This window comes from Panthera uncia, assembly GCF_023721935.1.
Source record: "Panthera uncia isolate 11264 chromosome D3 unlocalized genomic scaffold, Puncia_PCG_1.0 HiC_scaffold_8, whole genome shotgun sequence".
Taxonomy (NCBI): Eukaryota; Metazoa; Chordata; class Mammalia; order Carnivora; family Felidae; genus Panthera; species Panthera uncia.
Genome location: NW_026057586.1, coordinates 58,666,299 through 58,687,936, shown reverse-complemented (window position 1 = coordinate 58,687,936; position 21,638 = coordinate 58,666,299). Strand labels below are relative to the sequence as shown.

The 21,638-nt window shown below is 42.4% G+C and overlaps 1 protein-coding gene across 4 annotated transcripts in view; it reads left to right on the top strand.

Moving 5' to 3' along the window:
• PPP4R1 (protein phosphatase 4 regulatory subunit 1) overlaps positions 1-20,869 on the top strand; it is a 62,770-nt gene extending 41,901 nt beyond the window's left edge. For 3 of the 4 annotated variants that reach the window (XM_049620425.1, XM_049620424.1, XM_049620427.1), the window contains 9 exons: positions 6,054-6,226; positions 7,520-7,615; positions 9,916-10,101; positions 11,761-11,922; positions 14,927-15,027; positions 17,806-17,926; positions 18,024-18,158; positions 18,621-18,762; positions 19,720-20,869. In XM_049620425.1, the coding sequence (XP_049476382.1) occupies positions 6,054-6,226; positions 7,520-7,615; positions 9,916-10,101; positions 11,761-11,922; positions 14,927-15,027; positions 17,806-17,926; positions 18,024-18,158; positions 18,621-18,762; positions 19,720-19,883 (1,280 nt within the window). In that variant the 3' untranslated portion in view covers positions 19,884-20,869. Of the gene's footprint in view, positions 1-6,053; positions 6,227-7,519; positions 7,616-9,915; positions 10,102-11,760; positions 11,923-14,926; positions 15,028-17,805; positions 17,927-18,023; positions 18,159-18,620; positions 18,763-19,719 lie in introns of those variants that run through there. The other variant, XM_049620426.1, reaches the window with a different exon arrangement.
• Positions 20,870-21,638: the final 769 nt, after the last annotated feature.

Below are 21,638 nucleotides of genomic sequence, written 5' to 3'. Positions count from 1 at the left end.
AGCATACATATACAGATTTGTTGATTTACAAATCACTTGCCCTGAAATGTTCACAATCATTCAAACCGTGCTTTACATGTACCATTTCAAATCTGGAGCTGTGCCTTAACTATTTTGCTCTGGGTTTCATTAACTTTTTTATAAAATAGCAGCAGATGCAGTGTTCCTTTTTAAGAAGGGACTGTGGTCTAGTAACAGAGATATGTTTCCTGTGGAACGTGGTGTTTTAAGAGCTGTAAACGTGTATAAGAGTCAACTGGATTTCTTTTTCTCAGTTTTGACTTTTTTTCCATTGGGTTATTTGTGTATCACCCAGATTCTTTCATTGTGAACAATAGCCCTAAAGGTTGTTTGATGTTAGAATAAAGAGGGGCCTCTTTCTAAGGGGCAATATGTTCTAAGGCAGTCTGTGGGAGATGAGGCACGCTGGAACAGTCCCCATTGTTCTGCCCACTGGGGCTGGGACCCGATGCAAGTGTTGCCTTTCCCTTTGAAGACTAAAGCCCTCCTCATGACTTTCTGTAACCATTCAGTGAAATAGTATTCCAAACAAAAAACAATTTTGGAAAAGTCCTGTAACTACGCATCTTCAGATCTATCACTTTGTGGGTTTTCTTTTCTTTCTTTTTCTTGTTAGTTTCAGAAGCTAAAATTTCTAAGCTGTCGGTTTGCTCAGTGTTGGGAAATACCATTTTCTTTTACTGTTTATTTTTATTTTTGATAGAGAGCTCATGTGAGCAGGGGAGAGGCAGAGAGAGAACGGGACAGAGGATCCAAACAGTCTCTGTGCTGACAGCAGAGAGCCTGATGCAAGGCTTGAACTCACGAGAGCCGTGAGATCATGACCTGAGCCAAATTCGGACGCTGAACTGAGCCACCCAGGCACCCCAGGAAATACCCATTTTTAAAGCAGATAAAGGGATACCTTTAGTATTGTTCTAAAACATACAAAACCTGCTTCTTTAAACTTTGAACATTATATCAGGGGTGGTCAAAATCATAGTTATCTTCATTTGGCTTTAATTTATCATTTTCAGAGATTTTCTATAATTTTACCCTTGGAGAAAAATGATCTGACTAAAGACAAATTCATATCCTTGACATTTGAAAGTTATTTTTTTTAATTTTTTTGAATGTTTATTATTTTTTTTAATGTTTATTTATTTCTGAGACACAGACAGAGCACAAGTGGGGGAAGGGCAGAGAGAGAGGGAGACCTAGAATCCGAAGCAGGCTCTAGGCTCTGAGCTGTCAGCACAGAGCCCAATGCGAGGCTCGAACTCACAAACCGTGAGATCATGACCTGAGCTGAAATTGGTCACTCAACTGACTGAGCCACCCTGGCTTCCCAAGTGTTTGTTAATTTTTGAGAGAGAGACAGAGAGAGAGCAGGAGAGGGACAGAGAGAGAGGGAGACACAGAATCTGAAGCAGGCTCCAGGCTCTGAGCCGTCAGCACAGAGCCAGACGTGGGGCTTGAACCCACGGCCTCTGAGATCATGACCTAAGCCAAAGTCTGATGCTTAACCGACTGAACCACCCAGATGCCCCTGAAAGTTATTTTAATTTAACTGGCAGATGGTCAGTTTCATTTTTAACCTTTTGTGTTAGGTTTATTGGAATATAATTCAGATCTGTAGAATCCAGCCTTCTGAAGAGACATTTGTGGAAGAGTAGACACACATAAAGTTGTGTGTGACCCTCACCACTGTCAAGATGCAGAACTGTTACCATCACCCTAGAACATTCCTTTGTGCACCTGTAGCCAGTCCTTTCCTGCCCAGCCACTAGCAACCACTGACCTGTTTTCTGTTCCTGTCATTTTGCCTCTTGCGGAATGCCACATAAATGTAATCAAGTAATATAAGCCTTTTTTGAGTCTGACTTCTGTCGCTTAGCATCGTGTTTTTGAGATTTATCCTGGTTATTCCATGTATCACTAGTTCATTCCTTTTTATTTATTTATTTATTTTGCTCATTCCTTTTTACTATATAATGAAACAAGGGCAAGAACAGAGGATGGAATATTTCTAATAGAGTATCCTATTTTTTATCTCATGGTAGATTATTTTTTATGAAAAACAATCTTACCACTTTCTTTGCTCATTTCTCAGTGTGGCTTCTGTCACTGATCTTTACCCATGACCCAGGATTCCACAGTATATGACAGCTTGGTGATGTAGCAACTACTGAGGCTTTTGTTTTGTCAGAAGCTTCGTCAGAATCTTCCCTTAGTAGTTTGTCTCCAGCCCTTCCACACTTGTCCACCCCAGATGAGGAGCAGTGAGACACAGAGAATTACACCTCAAACTAAGGATGTTCATAGCTGAGGGTACTCAATTTTTGGTAAACATTTATAGTTTTTAGCTTTGCAAATTTTACTATTCATTTATTCAGTTGATCAGGCTTTAGTAACTGCTATTTTGAATGAATCTTATGCTCCATTTTTATGAAAAAAAGATTGCTAGCCCAGCTTTTTTGGCCTGTTCTGGGGGCTCTCACTGCATTATAGTACCTGCTAGTTCTCTGCCATCGTAGCACTAACAAATGTCAACTGAAACATTAAAATGTTTTAATAAATAGCTAAAAGTGCTATGCATAGCATGCTTTTTAAAAAGACCTACATGTACATGCGAGTTTTAGGATATGACCTTGGTTTCCAAAGATGGCTAATACTATTTGACTTAAAATAGTACCATAAATTTACAGGCTGCAGTTGAGAGATTTCAGCACAAATACTATATTGTGATTTAGTCAGTTTTCTTTCTAAATTATCTCTTAAGCCTGCTGCAATTTAAATTTGTTATGGTATCCTTTCTGCCTGTAATAATGACACTTGCATAACCTGTGCATGGACTCGTTCCCTCAACGTTACTTACTGAGCAGCTACTATTGTGCCAGATACTTTCCTAAGCACTAAATATCTAGCAGCCACAAACCAGACCGAAATCCCAGCCTCAGAGAGCGCAGAAGGATGAGACACTTGATGCACAAACTGCCTGTGTCAGATGTTCTACAGGAAAGTATCAGTGGGCCGTGTTGGGCATTTTCTGCTTAGGCTACAGAATGCTTGAATTTGTAGTTTTATTGAAATCTGAGGACGTGTTTAACTTCTGTTAATTTCAGTAACTGTGCCTTAGTTTTCCATAGCCAGAGGGTGTTTTGTAGGGATATACCTTAATTTTGGATGCTTTCTCGTTTCTGATTCTGCCATTGGGGTAGCCATTTCCTTCAAAACTATCAGAAAACGTCCACATTTTTGAAAGGCAGAGAACTTTAGTCCAAAACTGGGACACTAACTGCTGCCCAGCATAAGTAGTTCATGTGTAATTTTTGCATGTGTAGATTTTTGTCAGCTGGGCTATAAAATGGTAAGGAAGCACACTGCCCAGAGACAGTGTTTTAGGGCATATGCTCTAAAGTCGGGTTTCCAAGTTCCCAAGCCTCTGTGTCAGTCGTTCCTTTCCTGTGTTGCTAGCTGTCCAGCGGGCAGTGTCATGGGAAGCAGTAACAAGGCTAGGGTTTCTTTTTTTAAGGCAACCTTTGCGTAACAGTCTTGCTACTTTAACTCTTAACCTTCTTCAAAGCAGGGGTTTTTTTTTTCTTTGTGGGTTTTTTGGTCAAAAAATTCAAGTGTTTCCAGGGATTAGAATGAGATCTTCTAGTCAGAAAAAGAACCCTTTCTGTGTTCTAGAACAGAAACGTAGCCTACATGGAAGGCCAAAGAGGGAAATAGTCAAATGCGAAGAAGGTGTAAGAGATCCCCTTTTCTAAAATACTTACCAAGGGAATTTGAGGTTTTTCTGTCTCTGTTTAGGGCAGCTACAAAATCTCTGTTGCTGAGCTGATTCAGGATTGAACTCTGAGTAGCCTTATTGATGCCAGCTTGGTTTACTCTAGCTAGATTCATGGACTACAAAAGGAAAAAATGCCTAGGCTCACAAAATACAGATTTCTACCCAATTTAGTCCCAGTGGGAGAATTGAGCCATTTTGGTAGCTGTGGTCAGAATAATGTTTCTTGATTGAAATCAATGAATGGTTAGGAATTTGTGACTACCCACTAGTATAATATGTGGAAGAGTTAGAGATTATAAAGGTTTGGCCTAACTCTACCAGCTTCTTCAGGGAGTAAAATTCGAAGTTTCTAGGTTGTCTCTGTTTCTGAGCATGAGTCACTAGGGTCTGTGTTTCTTTCACCAGTCCACGATGAAACCAGCCCCGGTTCCTGGGGTTTCCATCTGTATTATAAGTAAAATGCAGATCTTGATGAAGGACGTGTGTGTTCCGTTTTCTTAAATTTGTCATGGTGGTGGATCCTTCTAAAAGGTCAGCGTTAGCCAGGCATTAGAATCTGCCTCATTCTCTGGCTGGAGAATTAAAGCAGATCAGGGTTCCTCAGGAATCAGCACTAGGCTCTGTCTTTCTGATCTTTATGTATCAATTTTTTGAGGAAGGTAATGTCACAGTGTAACTCATTTAAACTTTTATGAACGCACAAACATCAAAATAGACAAAGAGAGGGGCGCCTGGGTGGCTCAGTCGGTTAAACGTCCGACCTCAGCTCAGGTCATGATCTTGCAGTTCCTGAGTTCGAGCCCCTCGTCAGGCTCTCTGCTGATGGCTCAGAGCCTGGAGCCTGCTTCAGATTCTGTGTGTGTCTCTCTCTCTCTGTCCCTCCTCCATTCACACTCTCTGTCTTTAGCAAATAGAGAAAGAGAAGTATGTGGTCCATGTAGAGATAAATGACTCATGGAAGGCATTTTCCTTGAAAGGCTTTCATTAATCAGTTACTTCCAGGGAAGCAGAATTAAAATGCATTAGGGCTCTCTCTCACACACACCGCATGCATTTTATGTGGTACAAAACATTTTAATTTTTAGGTGTTGTGCAGTCTCTTTTAGTACTGTTGTGATTTTGTTTTGGGACCTTAGTAGATTCCAGAAGGGGGACCTAAGCCAATGATAAGGATTAGTAAAGATTACAGCTGGAATTCTCACAAGAATGAACATACTTTTCATGAGTGACTTTTTATGATTAAACACCTTCAGTTTACTTACTTAATTTAGCAACTAATGACCTAATAGACTAGAACTTCATCCTGTATGTCTCTTGTATCTCCGTTTCCGGGTTCCCAGTGTGCTTGGGCTTAAGTGTCAGAGATGGCTGTAGCACAGTAACGGATTGTCTTAGTGAGAGAGCTCTGATTGCTTTTTTATAATCTTTAGAGAGGGGACATACTTTCTGACCTTCGTACTAATTAACTTCAAAGTTAAAATTGATGAATTACTATATTTTGAGCTTCCAGGTGGATTGTTACTTAAAGTGAACTCTAAGCAGTGTTTTTGTTTTTCTGTTTTTTTGTTTTGTTTTTTTTTTTTGCTGAGTGTCTCATTTGTTTTCGGGGAAGGAAGAATGCCTTATTTCAGTTTTGAATCACTTTTATAAAAGAAAATGTAACTCGAAATGTAGACAGTGCTATAATTTGTCATCTTGGTTTGCTGCAAGCAAGACAGCGCTCAATTTGGGATGTCTAAGTCACTCATTGCATGTTCAACAGGAATTAGGGGAAAATAAAATAAACTGGGATAAGATATGAGATGTTGAAATGTAATTGCAACAAAAATCTTTGTAATTACCATTGTTTTATGTTGGCAGGGCTTGTGTGACTGCTCTTCTGCTAAACTAGCTTAGTAAGTAAGCCTTGTCAGTTCGATTCCTGCACTACCAAAAAACATAGTTGACTTACATTGAAATTGACTCCTTTTAATAAACTGGAGGTACCTCCAAAACTAGATAGCTTCTCTCTTTCATACTAACGCAGAATAATGTACAGTAGTGGATAAACATTTTTAATCTCATGAAAGCATATTAGTTTTCTCCTTTTTCTCCTGAAGGACTAATGATTTACCACAGTAGTTTTTTTTCAGCTTTCTGATGGCAGTGTCACAAAAGTGTGCATTTCATTGATAACCTGTAATGCAAATGGAGAAAAAACTGGCAAGCGCACTGTTGGCTCTGCCGCTCACACGCCCTCTCCCTGTTCCGCCCACAGCGCAAGTGGACGTGCTGTCCGCCGCGCTGCGTGCTTCCAGCCTGGACGCCCGTGAGGAGGCCAGCGACGCCGAGAAGAGGAGTGACGGGCAGGACGCGCTGGGTGCGAATGAGCTGCCAAACTGTAAAACAACTCATGACGCCTCCGTGCCTTTAATCAGCGATGCCGTTGAGGTAACGCACTCAGTCGAGCGTTTATCCAGTGAGGATAGTTCCAGTGCGAAAAGTCTTCTGTTGGGGAATAGTTGCAGCCGATCACTTTCGCGTTAGTACGTTCCGTTTGTGGCTGATGGCCTCAGCTCTCCCTCTGGCGTAAAGTAAAAGTAGTCGTCACCGCATCCTGTCTTTGTGACGTTAGTGTCATGTTCAATGCTTGGAGGCGTAAATCCCGATCCTGTCTACACGACCATTTGAGTAGCCTCAATGTGTTAACGTAGCTCACTGCAGTGAAATAGTCTTACTGGAAACAAAGCCCTTTATCAAGAATAATTAACTCTTCCCTTTTCTTTTTGGAGAGGTGCTTTGTTTCTGCTCGGACCATTTCACTGCAGCAAGCAACACAGTATTCTGAGCGGAAGATCGGGACTTGAGGCCATGTTGCGGAGGGGCCAGTGGCATTTTCTGGACTCTGGAGTGTGAGGGTGGGTACTGTTACTAGCATCATCTTCGCTGTGTACTTGGAGCTGTTCTGTGTGATCCTTCCCTGATCTCCTCCTGCATTCCCCCCCAGCCAGCATCATTTGGTATCAGTATTTCTTATCCCTTGTTTATATAAATAAAGGATAAGCAATACGCCACTGGTTGCCGGACTCCAACCGTCACAGATCAGAGCAGCTTGAGTGATAAGCTCAGGAAAAGGGTGCCTACCTACACACCAGGGATGGAGAGGGTTCTTGGAGTGTCAGAGGATTTCTGTTTTGTTTTTTGTTAGGTGACATCTGGTAGAGTTAGAAATCTTTTAGAATACCAGTGCTTCAGAATGAAACCCTGGCCACCTGTCAGCATTGGAGATTTGAATACTGTGATACCTCTGCATTTTAGAAGGTGTTTTGTGTGTTTTGGAGGTTTTATTGGAGCTGTCAAAAAAGTGTATTTGTGAAATAAGAGATAGCCAGGAAGAGAAACAGTAGAAGAAAAGCTACGTATAACCTCCCATTGATAGATTCATACTATCTAATGAATAAGCTAATTTTAGATATTTGAACCATTTCAAAACTATTTCTAAATTTACATTTTAATGAGCTTATTCTGGAATTCATTTTCATACATTTAGCAACCTATTCGAGTTTGACTTAGGGGAAGTTCTTAAGAGGTCTTAGGTATGTTTACAAGCTTTTAAAAGCATGAAGAATTTATGTATGTATATCATCTGGCAGTCTTGAAAGGTAAGTAACTTAGTAAGATGGTTTAAGTGAACTGAAGGTTTAAGAAGGGACGGTTGTTTACGTAAATGTTTTTCCCTAACAGAATATGGACTCTGCCCTTCGCTATATTCATAACGACTCGGACTTGAGCACCAACAGTAGTTTTAGCCCTGATGAGGAGAGGAGATCTAAAGTACAGGTGAGTGACAAGCCTTTATGTGGTGTGGGTCTTGTCCATTCCTGTTCTAAACCCATTTCCCACTGACTTTGGTCCTTCTTACGGTAAGTTTTTTAAAAATAAGACCTAGTATATCATACTTTCGATAAGAAAATTCAAATGGAGTAAAACGCCAGCGGAAATCTTCCTCTTCTCATACCTGTGATAACATCCTTTGGAGTAACCACGGATCACAGCTCCTCGTGTATTTCTTCATAAACGTTTCATGGGCACAGAAACATGCATGCACACCCCTTTTTGTCTGTCAGAGACAGAATCATGCCGTTGTACCTAGGTATGTCATGATTGCCTAATTTGCCAAGAATTACAAGATACAGCTCGATTTCAGGGATGACAGTAATGAAAAAATGTCCCAAAGCCACATGAAGTGCCATCAGTGACAAGTTACACTCCAGTTTCAGAAATTTTAAACGTGGGAAAACGTGTTGATGGAATATTTGGAATATGGTAGTTTGTACCGTGCGTGCGTGCGTGCGTTGATCTTTCCATGTGCATGCCATCACCCCCACCCCCACCCGCCACGGGAGCGCAGTGGCCATGCATTGTGGCCTCTGTCTTGCAAAGACTTTACGCCTTTTGTGGTTCCTTACTCGCCTCCGGGTTTAGTCCTGTGATTTTATAAGCAGTGCCGCACCCGTTGTGATTACGTGTGGCATTTGCTTCTGGGACTGTAGATTTCCTAGGTCAGATGGTGTACGTTCTTTTTCTGTTTATTGAAAATAAAATTGGTGTTCACGGCGTTGTGAAACAATCTTTTAACCACTCCTGTAGAGATATTTTCAAGTTAAAACAGACTGTCTCATTCTTTTAATGAATTTATTTCCGTTTTAATTTACTTAAATTTTTTTTTTTTATGTTTATTTAATTTTGAGAGAGAGAGACAGAGACAGTACAGTGTGTGAGCTTGGGAGGGGCAGAGAGAGGGAGACACAGAATCCAAAGCAGGTTCCAGGCTCCGAGCTTTCAGCACAGAGCCCGATGCAGGGCTGGAACCAACAAACTGCGAGACCACACGCTTAACCGACTGAGCCACCCAGACGCCCCATTTTACTTTTAAAAGATTTATAAGTTTACGTAGTTCAAAATTCAAAAGGTACAAAGGCAGTCGGTGATAGTTCCTTCTCAGCTTTTCTCTTCTATCCATTTGGCTGCCCCCAAAGCAACCAGTTTTGCATTTCTTTTGTATATTCTTCCAGAGCTGCATTACATATACGTGAGCAAGATTGTGTATACATCCTTCTTTTCTTCACATTTATGCAGATGGTTAGATGTTTACACACTTTAAATTTTTATAGATGGGATGCTTGGGTGGCTCAGTCGGTTAAGTGTCCCACTTCGGCTCTGGTCATGATCTCACTGTTTGTGGGTTCGAGCCCCATGTCAGGCTCTGTGCTGATAGCTGAGAGCCTGGAGCTTGCTTTAGATTCTGTGTCTCCCTCTCTGTCTGTCCCTCCCTTGCTTGCTCTCTCTCTCTCTCTCTCTCTCTCTCTCTCAAAAATAAACATTAAAAAAAATTTAAAATAAATATTTATAGATAGTTGCTCAATTCCCATCTAAAATTGGAAATTTTGGTGGCGTTTTTATAAAAATACATGTTGGTAATAGTGCACATGAATGCCTGTTTTCTCACATGTACTAGGTTACATCAAACTTTACAGTCTTTGCAAACATTACAATCCTTGGGATGTGCTGGTCTTTTAATGTTTCTTTTAAATTTAGTGATCAGTTCTAATCATCCTTTGGGCTGTTACCAGTTTTAAGATCTTAACCATTTTTCTTCTAGGTTTGCTTTTGTTTATTTATGTATTTCCCTTAGCATGTTTTTCTTACCTTTTTTCAGTTAGTAGATACCTAGAACTTTGAGACTGGGTTTTTCTCTGTTAGTTGAGATGCTATGTTAAATTCATACATTTAGGGCACCTGGGTGGCTCAGTTGGTTGAGCACCCGACTCTTGATTTTGGCTCAGGTCATGATCTCAGGGTCGTGGGATAGAGTCCTACATCGACCTCTGCACCGAGTGTGGAGCCTGCTTAAGATTCTCTCTCTCTCTCATCTTAAGATGTCTCTCTGTCTCTCTTTCTCTCTCTTTCCCTCTGCCTCTCTCCCGGTACTCACGCTCGCGTGCTCTCTCTCTCTCTCTCTCGCTCTCTCTCTCTCTCTCTCAAATAAAACAAAAAATTTAATAGAGTTAAAAATATGTTTGCCTGATTTATGTCTACACTGCTAAAATGAATCACTGTGGTGTCTCTCTCCTCATTAGGATGTTGTGCCTCAGGCTCTGTTAGATCAGTATTTATCTATGACGGACCCCTCTCGTGCCCAGACGGTCGACACGGAGATTGCTAAGCACTGTGCATACAGCCTTCCCGGCGTGGCCCTGACGCTCGGCAGGCAGAACTGGCACTGCCTGAGAGAGACCTATGAGACACTGGCGTCAGACATGCAGGTGAGCAGGGCAGCTGAGGAATAAGCACAATGTGTGTGGATGGAAGGCGTGGTGGTTTTCCCGTCAAGACCTACTAGAATTTCTGTCCATGTTCCAGCAAATACTCGGTGTTATGGGATAATGGGCCTGAGCTCAGAAGTAATACCAAAGAGGTTTCTTTTTGTACGGTCCACGTTCCACCGTTTGGAAATTATCATCACAGTTACGTGCCGAAGTTCCTAACTTACAAACGTGTTGCTGTCTGAAGTTGATGTATAGATTCGTTCCAGACATAGTGTTGTAAATGGCTGCTTTGATTTTTTTTAAAGACCTTAATAGAGCTGTATGCGTAGCGTTGGCACTTCTGAGCTCTGGCCCTGGGTCAGGGAGCGTTGCAGTAATAAAGGTGGGAGAAGTTCCGTGTGTGCTGCGTGCTTGTGTGTGCACTTGTGCACTCTTTGTCCAGACCCACACGCTGCCACCACCGCCCTCTCTGAAAGAAAACAAAATGTGAAGTGTTGACCCGGGTCATCTTGTCTGGATATCTGTGTATTTTTTGTGGCTCTTTTCCCAGATTTTGTTGACTTAACTTCCCCTGCCATTAGGTCTGGTTTCTGTATTGTACACCAAAATTTTGCCCCTCTTGCACAAAACCTGTTCCTTCAGTGAAATTTAATCTCTCGGTTATTAAGAAAGCAGTCTGGTTAGACTGATTTATGCTGCGATATGAATGAGTTTCTCTTAAATGTGTTAGTAATTAATGCATTTTTCAAGGAATCATGCTGTTGATTAAGCAAGGTAGGAGTTGAAAGTAATCTTGAGAGAACATAGTTTCATTTCCTCCACTGACCTATGAGTTTAGGAAGCCAGGGTCCGGGTGAAGTGAATTTATCCTGTGTTCACACGCTTCTTCACTAGTAGAACTGGGCCGGGGCCACAAAGGCCCAATTTCCAGAGGGCTGGTGGTTTTCCATCATCAGTCCACAGACCTTTCAGGGTTCCTGGTGACTAGGAAGGCCCTAGACGGCTAGGGCTTCATGCCTTCTCCGTCCCCTCCACTCCATCCGAACACCTCTGCCTTCATCTGCTTGATGTGTTGAATGTGGGTACAAAATTTTATTTCAAGAACGGGGTCTAGAGTGCTTGCTGTAAATAGCTTCTCCTCAAGCAGAGTGTTTTAAGGTAAGTAACAAAGTAAACATTTTACAATTAAAACAATCTGAAGAAAAACATGTTTTTAATGTAAATTTCCCTACGTTTACCTATTCTTACTTCCTTAACAACCAGTTTTATTACTATTTTTTAATCCAAGATAGGCTGTACAGGAATCAGAAGGGGAACAGTCGAGCGAGGATGATGGACGTGGGACACATCCGTAAATCGGGCATCAGGGGTTCAGAGAACTACAGAGATTATGCCATTAGTGATTTCCAATCATTTTTCCCTTCGTAAGTGGAAGGAGAGAATACGTACTGTGCAGGGCTTTGAAATTTTCTCAGCCAGTTTTTGGTACATAGCATACATTTAAAACTGAGGATCTGTTACTTCCATTACTTCAATTCTGCTTTAGTTGTTAGAGATGGTAACGTTCCGATGTTAAGTTAGCCTTCATGTACTGAGAGTGAAAGCACTCAGTACGGTGTGCTTCGCTTGTGAACGTGGTCCTCTCTGTCTCTGCAGTGGAAGGTTCGTAGGACATTAGCCTTCTCCATCCATGAGCTGGCAGTTATTCTCGGAGATCAGCTGACGGCTGCAGATCTGGTTCCGATCTTCAATGGATTTTTGAAAGACCTCGACGAAGTCAGGATAGGTGTCCTTAAACATTTGCATGATTTTCTGAAGGTAACTTTTAAATTATTCTGCATAAAAACACACTAAAGTTCCACTGTGGACTGAAAGTTTTGATTTTCTATTCCCACCAAGATGAAGTCTCTGTACGTTCATGCGTCACAAAATGTAGCCATGAGTTGATAGATGTAATGACTTAAAAAAAGAAATAGTCCTGTTCTCATCACTTTTGCTGGTGTTCTTTTAATTTTTAATTTAGAATATTTACACCAAATCTCATTTCTAAACGGTGTTATGTCATGACTACAAACACTTGTACTTCCCCCCCCCCTCAAAATTATTGAATTACATACAATTCAGTAATACAATACATACATACAATTATTGAAAATACATACAGAAATTCCATGAACATTAAGTTTGGAGGCTTTATGATATTTTAGGAGTCCAGAAATTTCCCAGTAGTCTTCAGTCCTTTGGTGTGGATCTCTGGCCTTGCAGATGAACAGCTATCGTCTTAAAAATTGTTAGTCCTGGAATACTGTTGTTTTTTAGACTTTAACCTTGAAATGGGCTCTTGTAGTTTGAGGTTTTGAGGTACAGAAGTACTGTAATCCTGCTTTAAAAAAAATTTTGATACCGTGGTGTTACATTTTATACAGATCACACTGAAATTTCTTGTCCCAGTAATGTCCTTTATAGCTTCCCCCGCTAAATATCAGAGTCCAATCAGGAATTGCATGTGGAATTTACTTTTTTTTTTAAATGTTTGTTTATTTTGAGAGAACAGGTGAGCAAGAGCGGGGGGTGGGGGCAGAGAGAGGGGGGAAGAGAGAATCTCAAGCAGGCTTTGCACTGTCAGCGCAGAGCCAGATGCAGGGCTCAGTCTCACAAACCATTAGATCATGGCCTGAGTCAAAATCAAGAGTTGGACATGTACATGACTGAGCCACCCAGGTGTCCCTGCATATTGAATTTAAATATTGTATCTCTTTAGCCCTCTTCAATCTAGGACGGTTTCCCTGACTTTTGTCTTTATTGTCATTGGCATTTTTGAAGAGGCCCACCTGTTGTTTTCCAGAATGCTCTCAATTTGAATTTGTCTGAGTATTGATACACCGTGAGACTCAGGTCACACAGATTTTCTTTGCAGGCACATTGCCTGTGTATCCTATCGGGAGGAACATCGTCACTGGTGATGCTGACTCTGGTCACTTGATTATGTCAGCACGTTTCCTCTGTTGTAACAACCTTTCACCTTTGTAATTAATAATTACTTGGTGGGGGGCACCACCATGGCTCAGTCAGTTAAGCACCTGACTTCGGCTCAGGTCACGATCTCACGGTTTGTGAATTCGAGCCCCACGCTGGGTGAGTTTGAGCCCTGTGTCGGGTAAAACACAAGCCCTGCTTTAGGTAAGCCTTACTTCTCTCTCCCCCTCTCTCTGTCCCTCACTCACATGCTTGTTTGTTCTCTCAAAAAGATAATAAAATAAATGAAAATAATTTTAAAAATAATAATTACTTGGTGGGGTGAGTCTTTTTTCCCCATGTCTCTCACACAGGGCTTTCGCATCTGTGCATCTATACATGGTCCTTGCCTAAATCAGTGGTTACTGTGTTGGTTGTAAAAATCTGATTTTCGATTTTTATAATTTCTCCATTATCAGTTGGCATTCTCATGTAAAGCTGATCTTTCCCTTCTCTCCCTCCCTGTTTTTGGAAGGTTTTTTAGTGTGTGAACTCCAGATTTTTTTTTTACTTTATTTTTTTTAGGTATTTTTTTCTTTACATTCCTTGTCTTCTCTCCCTCCCTCCCTCTCTCTCTCCCTCTCTCCCTCTCTCTCTCTCTCTTTTTCTCAGAATTCTTTTCCTATTTAGTGTAATCCATTTTTGTCCTTGGCTGTGAACATCAGCTTGGCTACCAGGAACCCCTGAAAGCTGACTTCTGTGCCCCTTTTGATCTGTGCCCTCACATTTAAGCACATCCTTATTTCCAGGCCCACCTCTGAGGACTTCCTCTCCCCTAGTCCCGAGTCAGCTCTTTCTCCAAGGAGCCTGGTATTTAGAGAGTGGAGAGTGGTATTTAGAAGCCAAGACCCAGGCACTGGATATGCACACTGCTCCCATAGTGTCATTTCCTTTACTTTTCAGGGGACAGACGGGAGCTGGGGGAGTGGCAGGGGAGGTGGGGGGCTTTTTTTTGGTTTGTTGTGTTTAAATTATTGAGTTCATCTCAATCATTCAGCTTCTAGTCCCATACGATTTCCTCTCCTTTTTCCACTTCATGTTTTTTCTTTCCTCTCATGGTAAAAAACTCTGTTCTTAACATGAATATATTAATTCGTTTGCTCAGTTCTACAACATACATGAAGTAGTTTCAGAATTACTGCACCAATAATAATTCTGACATCAACTCAATTCAGTAACATTCAAGATTTCCTTCAGCACTTTGTCCTTCGAACATATCCCACAAACATGTATAGTCAGAGTACTTTTTTCTATGTGATTCTTAACCTGTTTGGTGTACAGTTAAGTTTGCCTCTGTTGGTATCACATTTATGGTTTTCCCCCTTGCTGACTATAAACCTACTTGACCATACCTGCAGAGCAGTTACTGGGATAAATTCACTCTTTTCACTCAACAAATATATATCGATTACCTACCATGTGCCATCACGGTGCCATCCACTAGGCTCACAGATCTGAGGAGGAGCACATTATTGTCTCCAAAGAGTTCGCAGTAACGAGGGTGTCCAGTGAACAAAGCGGGTCAGTGCTACCATAAAGCTGTGCCCAAGGTGCTGTAGGGTTCAGAGGAGGTCACACATGGCCCAGGGAACAAGTATTTCAAGAGGGTAAGACTCTTGGTGGTAAATGGGATTATCAGGGGGAAATGAACTTAACAGTTTTTAGAACAATTAGATGTACCTACCATATCTGTTCTCCTTCAGAAGAATTAACTTATATTGTTTATTGCAGTCGTTTGCAAGCAGTGTGATAAAAGTAGTAATGCCCATATATTGTTTTAGTGCATATTTTCATTTTGTCACTTCAGCTTCTTCATATTGACAAAAGAAGAGAGTATCTTTATCAACTTCAGGAGTTTTTGGTGACAGATAATAGTAGAAATTGGCGCTTTCGAGCTGAACTGGCTGAGTAAGTTCTAACAATTTATTGGACTATAGTTTGGAGGGATGTTTACTTACTTCCTGTTTACCTTTTCTAGATTTGTTCATTACTTTGAGTAGATACAAATGTCTGTCTGGTGTTCTATTCCTTTTAATATGTCTTGAAATGCAAGTGTTGACAGCAGTGAGTTTTCTCAGCTTTTTTTTTTTTTTAAGCCTGTTTCACCATTTATTATTATTATTATTATTATTATTATTGTGATAACATACACATAACCAAATTTGCCATTGGTGAAATGTAGTAGGTTCAGTGTTATGCAACCATTACCACTCTCTGGTTCTGGAACATTCCATCTTCCCAAAAGGAACACCATACCCTTTCCCAGTCATTCCGCATCCCTCTCTGCCCTCGACTTCTAGCAGCTGTTAACCTATTGTGTATGGATTTGCCTGTTCTGGACATTTCATATAAGTCGAGTTTTATCACATGTGGCCTTTTGTGTCTGATTTTTTCACTTAGCATAATATTTTCAAGATTCATTCATGTTGTAGCAGGTGTCAGAACGTTATTACTTTTTGTGACTGAATAATACTGCATTGTGTACCACTTTGTAAAATCCATTCAATTGATACACGTTTGGGTTGTTTCTACTTTTTTGGCTGAAGTGACCGGTACTGCCCGTAATACTCAAATACAAGTTTTTCTGTGAACACCTATCTATCTTCAGTTATTTTGTGGTGGATTTGCTGGGTTATTTGATAATTCCGTTTCATTTGCTGAGGAGCCACCAAACTGTTTGCCACAACAGCTGTACCATTTTACATTCCTATGAGTAATGTACAAGGGTTTAGTTTTACCACATCCTCCCCAACACTTGGTATTTGCCTTTTTAAAAAAGATTATAGACATTATTATAGTGGGTGTGAAGCAGTGTTTTATGGTCATCTTAATTTGTATTTCCTTAATGACCGGTGGTGTTTAACATCTTTTCATATGCTTGTTGACCATTCGTATACAGTCTAAAGAAATGTCTATTCCGATCCATTGCCCGGTTTTTAATTGGGTTTATCTTAAGTTGGGTTAAGTTGTAGGAGTTCTGTATATGCTCCGGATTCCAGACTTCACTTGCATTTTTAAAAGATATCTTTGCTGGATATAGAATCGGGACTGCCAGGTTGGGTTGTTGTTTGTTGTTTTCTTCATACCTTAAAGGTGTCAGTCCACTGAGTTCTGGCTTGCCAAGTTTGGACTGTAAATAGGCACACCTCTTCTGCCCTTAGTGTGGAGGGTTGGGTCCATCTACTCAGGAGCAAGCTGGGTTTGGGCTTGTTGTTGCTGTGATTGCCTTCGGTGCAGGATACGCTTTGATTCTTCTCGCCGGGGCCTGCCAGTGCCTTCTGCTGAGGGTGGGGACTGGGGTGCCAGGGGGCCTTTTCACGTGTTAGCATTCCTCCCTCAGCTCTCGTGCACCCCTGCAAAACGGGTGGGTCTCTTCCCTTCCCCTGGCTGTAGGCTGCTGTGAGGACGTGGTTGGCTCGTGCTGGAAAAGGGGAGAATCTTGGTTATTTGGGGAGGCCCTGTGTGCCTGGGCTTTCTCAGAATTCTGCCCTCTCCCTGTAACATCCAGTTTCTGCCTTGTGTCTGTGGTCAGTGTTGGGCAGAGGCTCCTGCCCCTCCTCAGCAGAAGGAGACTTGTGCCTGTTATCAGCGCAGGGTCTCAGCTCAGAAGGTTCTCTACCCCTTTCCCTGGAATAGAGTTTGCTCTTCTCCTCTGCCCCCAGCTGCAGTGTCTGCCTGCACCCAGGCGTGGACAGGCTCTGCCGCCCCTCCGTCAGCGCCTTAAGGCTCGAGCTGGGTAAAGAGAAGGACCCAGGAGGGGAGTGCGCGGGGTTTGATGCCTGTCCCCCAACATGTGTCAGTCATTTCCTGCCTGCTAAGGGGCCTCTCCACTTTGCTTACCTGATGCCAGACTGGCTCATGTGGTGTGCGCCCAGGGAAGGGAGGCCAACAAGAAAGTTTGCAGTGTCACAAAATAAGAGTTGATACGTGTGCCCCTGTCTCTAAGGATTTATGTTTGTGTGTATACACAGGTACATCGGTCATCGCTGCGTTATGTATATTCATGCCTCTAGCTTATTCCCTGCCGACTACAAATGTCAATAATCTTAACCATAAAACCTGAAAGGCAAAAGTCTCATTCGTATCTGAGGTATTTCTTGAAGGGCATTGTTGCGTCCACTCAGAGTAGCGTCATGGACACTGTCAGTCTTCAGGTCTCGCGAGACATAATAGGAACACTCACTAGAGGTAGAGGACCTCTTCACTTCTCTTATCCCTCGTAAGCCTGCCATTCCCTTCAAAGCTGCTCAGAGCCTTGGCGGTTCCACACCAGGCTACCTGATGCTGCCAGAACTTCTTATTTAGAAAACTGATTTGTAGGTGGAAGTATCTCAGTATCTGGACAATACCTGTGGAAAAAACATGTTCCGTGTCCCAGTTGAACCTACTAGGAAATGCTTTGCTCTGTGTCAGTCCCTGCGGACACAGAATGCCACATTTGTCTCCCTTACATTCAGAAGGCAAGAGCTACTTCTTGAACTCGCATAGCGTTTAGATCCATTTCCAGATACACGGAGACTGGAAATAACTCTATGCACGAGAGACCACACTAATCATGAGTCTTTGCATGCACTTGTCTTACAGACAAGTGTCCAGTGGGACAGATGATTTACATGATTAACCTGTTTTCATTTATTTATTTTAAAATTGTAATTATATTTTTATTTTTATAATTCATTTTTATAGACAGCTGATTTTACTTCTAGAATTATATAGTCCCAGAGATGTTTATGACTATTTACGTCCCATTGCTCTGAATCTATGTGCAGATAAAGTTTCTTCTGTTCGTTGGATTTCCTACAAGTTGGTATGTGTTAAAATTTTTATAATTTTAGAACAGCTAACTATTTAATAAGATCTTAGAACAGAAGACATTCCTCACTTGTGTGTGTTCACCCTCTTAGGTCAGCGAGATGGTGAAGAAGCTGCACGTGGCCACGCCGCCCACATTTGGAGTGGACCTCATCAATGAGCTTGTAGAAAACTTTGGTAGATGTCCCAAGTGGTCTGGTCGGCAAGCCTTTGTCTTTGTCTGCCAGGTAAGTGAAGACTTACCCATTTGTGACCCCTTTCTCTATCTAAAGCTATGTTTCTTCTTTCACTCTTGGCCTCTCAACACCTTGTTTCTTATCCCTGCGGAACAGAGTTTTGCCAGGTGGCTTTTCACAGGATCACCTGTTCCTCGGAGTTGGGTGTCTGCCGTGCCCATCCCACAGCCATCCACTAGAGGGTGCTCGGGGTCCACGGCCCATGGCGCATGTGTGCAGATGAATGTGACTGCACACTCCAGGTCTGCGTGGAGCCACTTAAAAGCTGTGTGTCTGCAGGGACTTAAAATTTTGTCATTTTTGTTTTGAGTTCCCAGGTACCTGGAATATTGGCTTGAAAGGAAGTAACTAAAATCTGTAGCACTTAAGCTGTCACTAAAAGATAACGCTAGCTGGTATTATGGTTTGATAGACTAACTTGGCAAATCTAAAGCAGCTGTTTCTCTTCCCTAGACTGTCATTGAGGATGATTGCCTTCCCATGGACCAGTTCGCTGTGCATCTGATGCCACATTTGCTAACCTTGGCAAATGATAGGGTTCCAAACGTTCGAGTGCTACTTGCAAAGACATTAAGACAGACCCTACTAGAGAAAGGTGGGTGGGTAGGTGACTGTGTTAGGAAAACCGTACGTGGCAGGGAGGAGGTTCGTAGACGACATGGGTAGATAAGTCGCTAAGCAGGAATATTGTATGTTCATAGGCAGAGTCTAATAAAAGAATGTATTTGTAAGTTGTTAATGGAGGTTCCCCCTAGAAAGGACATAGATTAGAGGACGGGGACTTTTGGCCTTTCTGCTCTAGTTGCATTTATTTTATAATTGCAAACTTACTGTTTGAAAAATTGGATAGTCACTTAAGACATTATGAAAAATTACCGCCTTTAGTCGGCCCCAATTGACATCTGTTACTGTGTTTGGGGCTAGGAGGCATGTTTGTGTTTCCCCCTCCTCTTCATTAGACAAAAGACAGATGCCCCCTAGGATTTGCTTTGCTGCAAATCCTAATAAGCTGCTCGGGATTCACTTGTTTTATTGTAATCCTCCTAAAATACCTAATAAATATCATTTAAATGCATGAACTCATGAATGAAGCACAGAAAGAGGTTTGTAGTAGGTTTATAAGAATATGGGTAAATGAATAGTGTTTCTTTTTTCTCCTTTAGAATCCAGTTAAATTGTTTTAGGAGCAATTATAGGGAAATGGCTAGAGAAGACTGGCTTTCAGTCTGCATGTATGATTGGTATTTGGGGTGTTTTTCCTGAGCGAATGAATAGCTGTCACAAGTGTAAGTTTTAACATATTAGCTTAGCACCGCTCAGCCTTTTAGTCCATTCTAAAAACAATCAAGATGAACCTTCTGACTCTCTAACGTTTGGGGAGTCTTTTCATATCACGCGAATCGGTTTGGATTACTGCGTATAATTCAGCATGGCTTGTTTATACTTGGAGAAGTTAGGGTTTTGACGAAGAACTTACAGTGTACTTGTACTTGATAAAACTGACATGTCCATAAAACCGATTTCATTTGTAATCTGCCCTTTGCATTTCCAGAATATTTCTTAACCTCTGCCAGCTGTCATCAGGAGGCCGTAGAACAAACCATCATGGCTCTTCAGATGGATCGTGACAGTGACGTCAAGTATTTCGCAAGCATCCATCCCGCCAGCACCAAAATCTCTGAAGATGCCATGAGCACCGCTTCCTCAACCTACTAGAAAGCTTGAACCTCGGTGTCCTCCTGCTTCCTAGGGAGCCACAGGCTGACAGGCGCTCCACACGTGTGTGATCTGGGACAGCCTCTGGGAGGAGGAGAGACCTTCCTCTCTTGCAGACTTAATTGCAGGTGCAAGTTGCCTACACTGATGCCAGGGATTTTAAGAGTCAAGAGAAAGTACAGTAAACACTATTATCTTATCTTGACTTTAAGGGAAAATAATTTCTCAGAGGATTATAATTGTCACCGAAGCCTTAAATCCTTCCGTCTTCCTGACTGAATGAAACTTGAATTGGCAGAGCATTTTCCTTATGGAAGGGAGGAGATTCCCAGAGACCTGCATTGCTTTCTCCTGGTTTTATTTAAATAGGTGGAGTGGCAGCCAGAAGGCGGCTGTGAGCCGGGATGCGAAAGAGACCTTCAGTATTAGCCCTGTGTCCACGCAGGCAAGGACCTGTCGGTTCTGTGGCCCTCTGCCCAGTCCGCCCTAAGTGTGAATAGTTTTTGACGTGTGTAAATGGGAAAGGAGATTTTCGGGGGTTTCTCCTAAGGGCTTGATGCTAACACTAAAGTAGAATCCGATTTTAACTCTTAAATGCAGCATATTGCTGTGCACATTTACAGAACGTTGGCCAAGTATCTGTGTCCTGATTCTCTTCATGCTGGTCATGACCTGAAGGAGTTTATTGGCACGTGTGCTGTGTGTCAGGTGTTTTTACCTTGATCACGACCGGCTGTGAGGTGCGGCTTTCCTTCACGCGCTGCACACGCCTGTAACCACTCTGGGGAGTGCTGCCGTCTTTAATCATGCTGTTTAACCTGTTGTGGCACAAGTTCTCTTGTCCAAATAAAATTTATTAATGAGATCTATAGAGAAAGATGTATACACTTCCGATTGTTTTCTAGGTGTCTGCAAATCCAATCTGTGACCTGTAGCAATGATTTAGTATAAAGTGGGGAAACTAGATTAAAATATTTGTCTTTTAAGTAGTTTAGTAATTTCTTTGCCATCCACACCTGCCACCCAGGGCCGGGCTCTGCTCTCGGCAGACAGCGTCGTGCACCGGGCGCTTAGTGCTGAAGCTCTGCTTCCGGGAGAACATTCGGAGCCTCTGTGTTTCCGAGGAACAGGATAGTGAAACCCGCTCGTCCGGGGCAGAGTGGTCTCACGCTCCGATGAGAGCGTGGAAGTGCCTTGTAGAAATGTCCGTCGCTCTCATGGGCCCAGGTTGAAAGACCCTCGGCCCGAGTCCCTGCGGTGCCTGCGTGGGTGAGCTTTGGTTTTGGTGACTCGGCTGCCAGGGACTCCTCAGGGTTGCGGAAGCAGGACAGGCTCCCTTGAACCTTGTGCGTGGACCTGGGAATGTGTGGGCCGCTTTCTGTACAGATCATTACAAAGAAGCCTCGTGTTCCTTCGCTCTCGCGTTAACAGCCCAGGAACGTAAACGTGAGCGAGTTCCACTGGGACAGAGGAGGCAGGAAGTACGCGGGTGGCATGTGAAGCGGGTGCCGAGGGCAGGGCTGTGGAGAACAGGAAGGTGATGAGGGGTCCGTGGGGCCTGGAGGGCGATCAGAGCAGAGATCGGAGGAGGGTGTGGCCTCGTTTGATGTAGCCGAATCTCTGGGGTGCGTGTTCCCTGATGCTAAGTTCTGGTCATACACTTGGCCCCCTAAACTTTCCGGTGCACAAACTACACCTGAAATTGTACAACTGCTGTAAGTGTACAACTGCAGTTCTACACAAACAGCAGCGTTT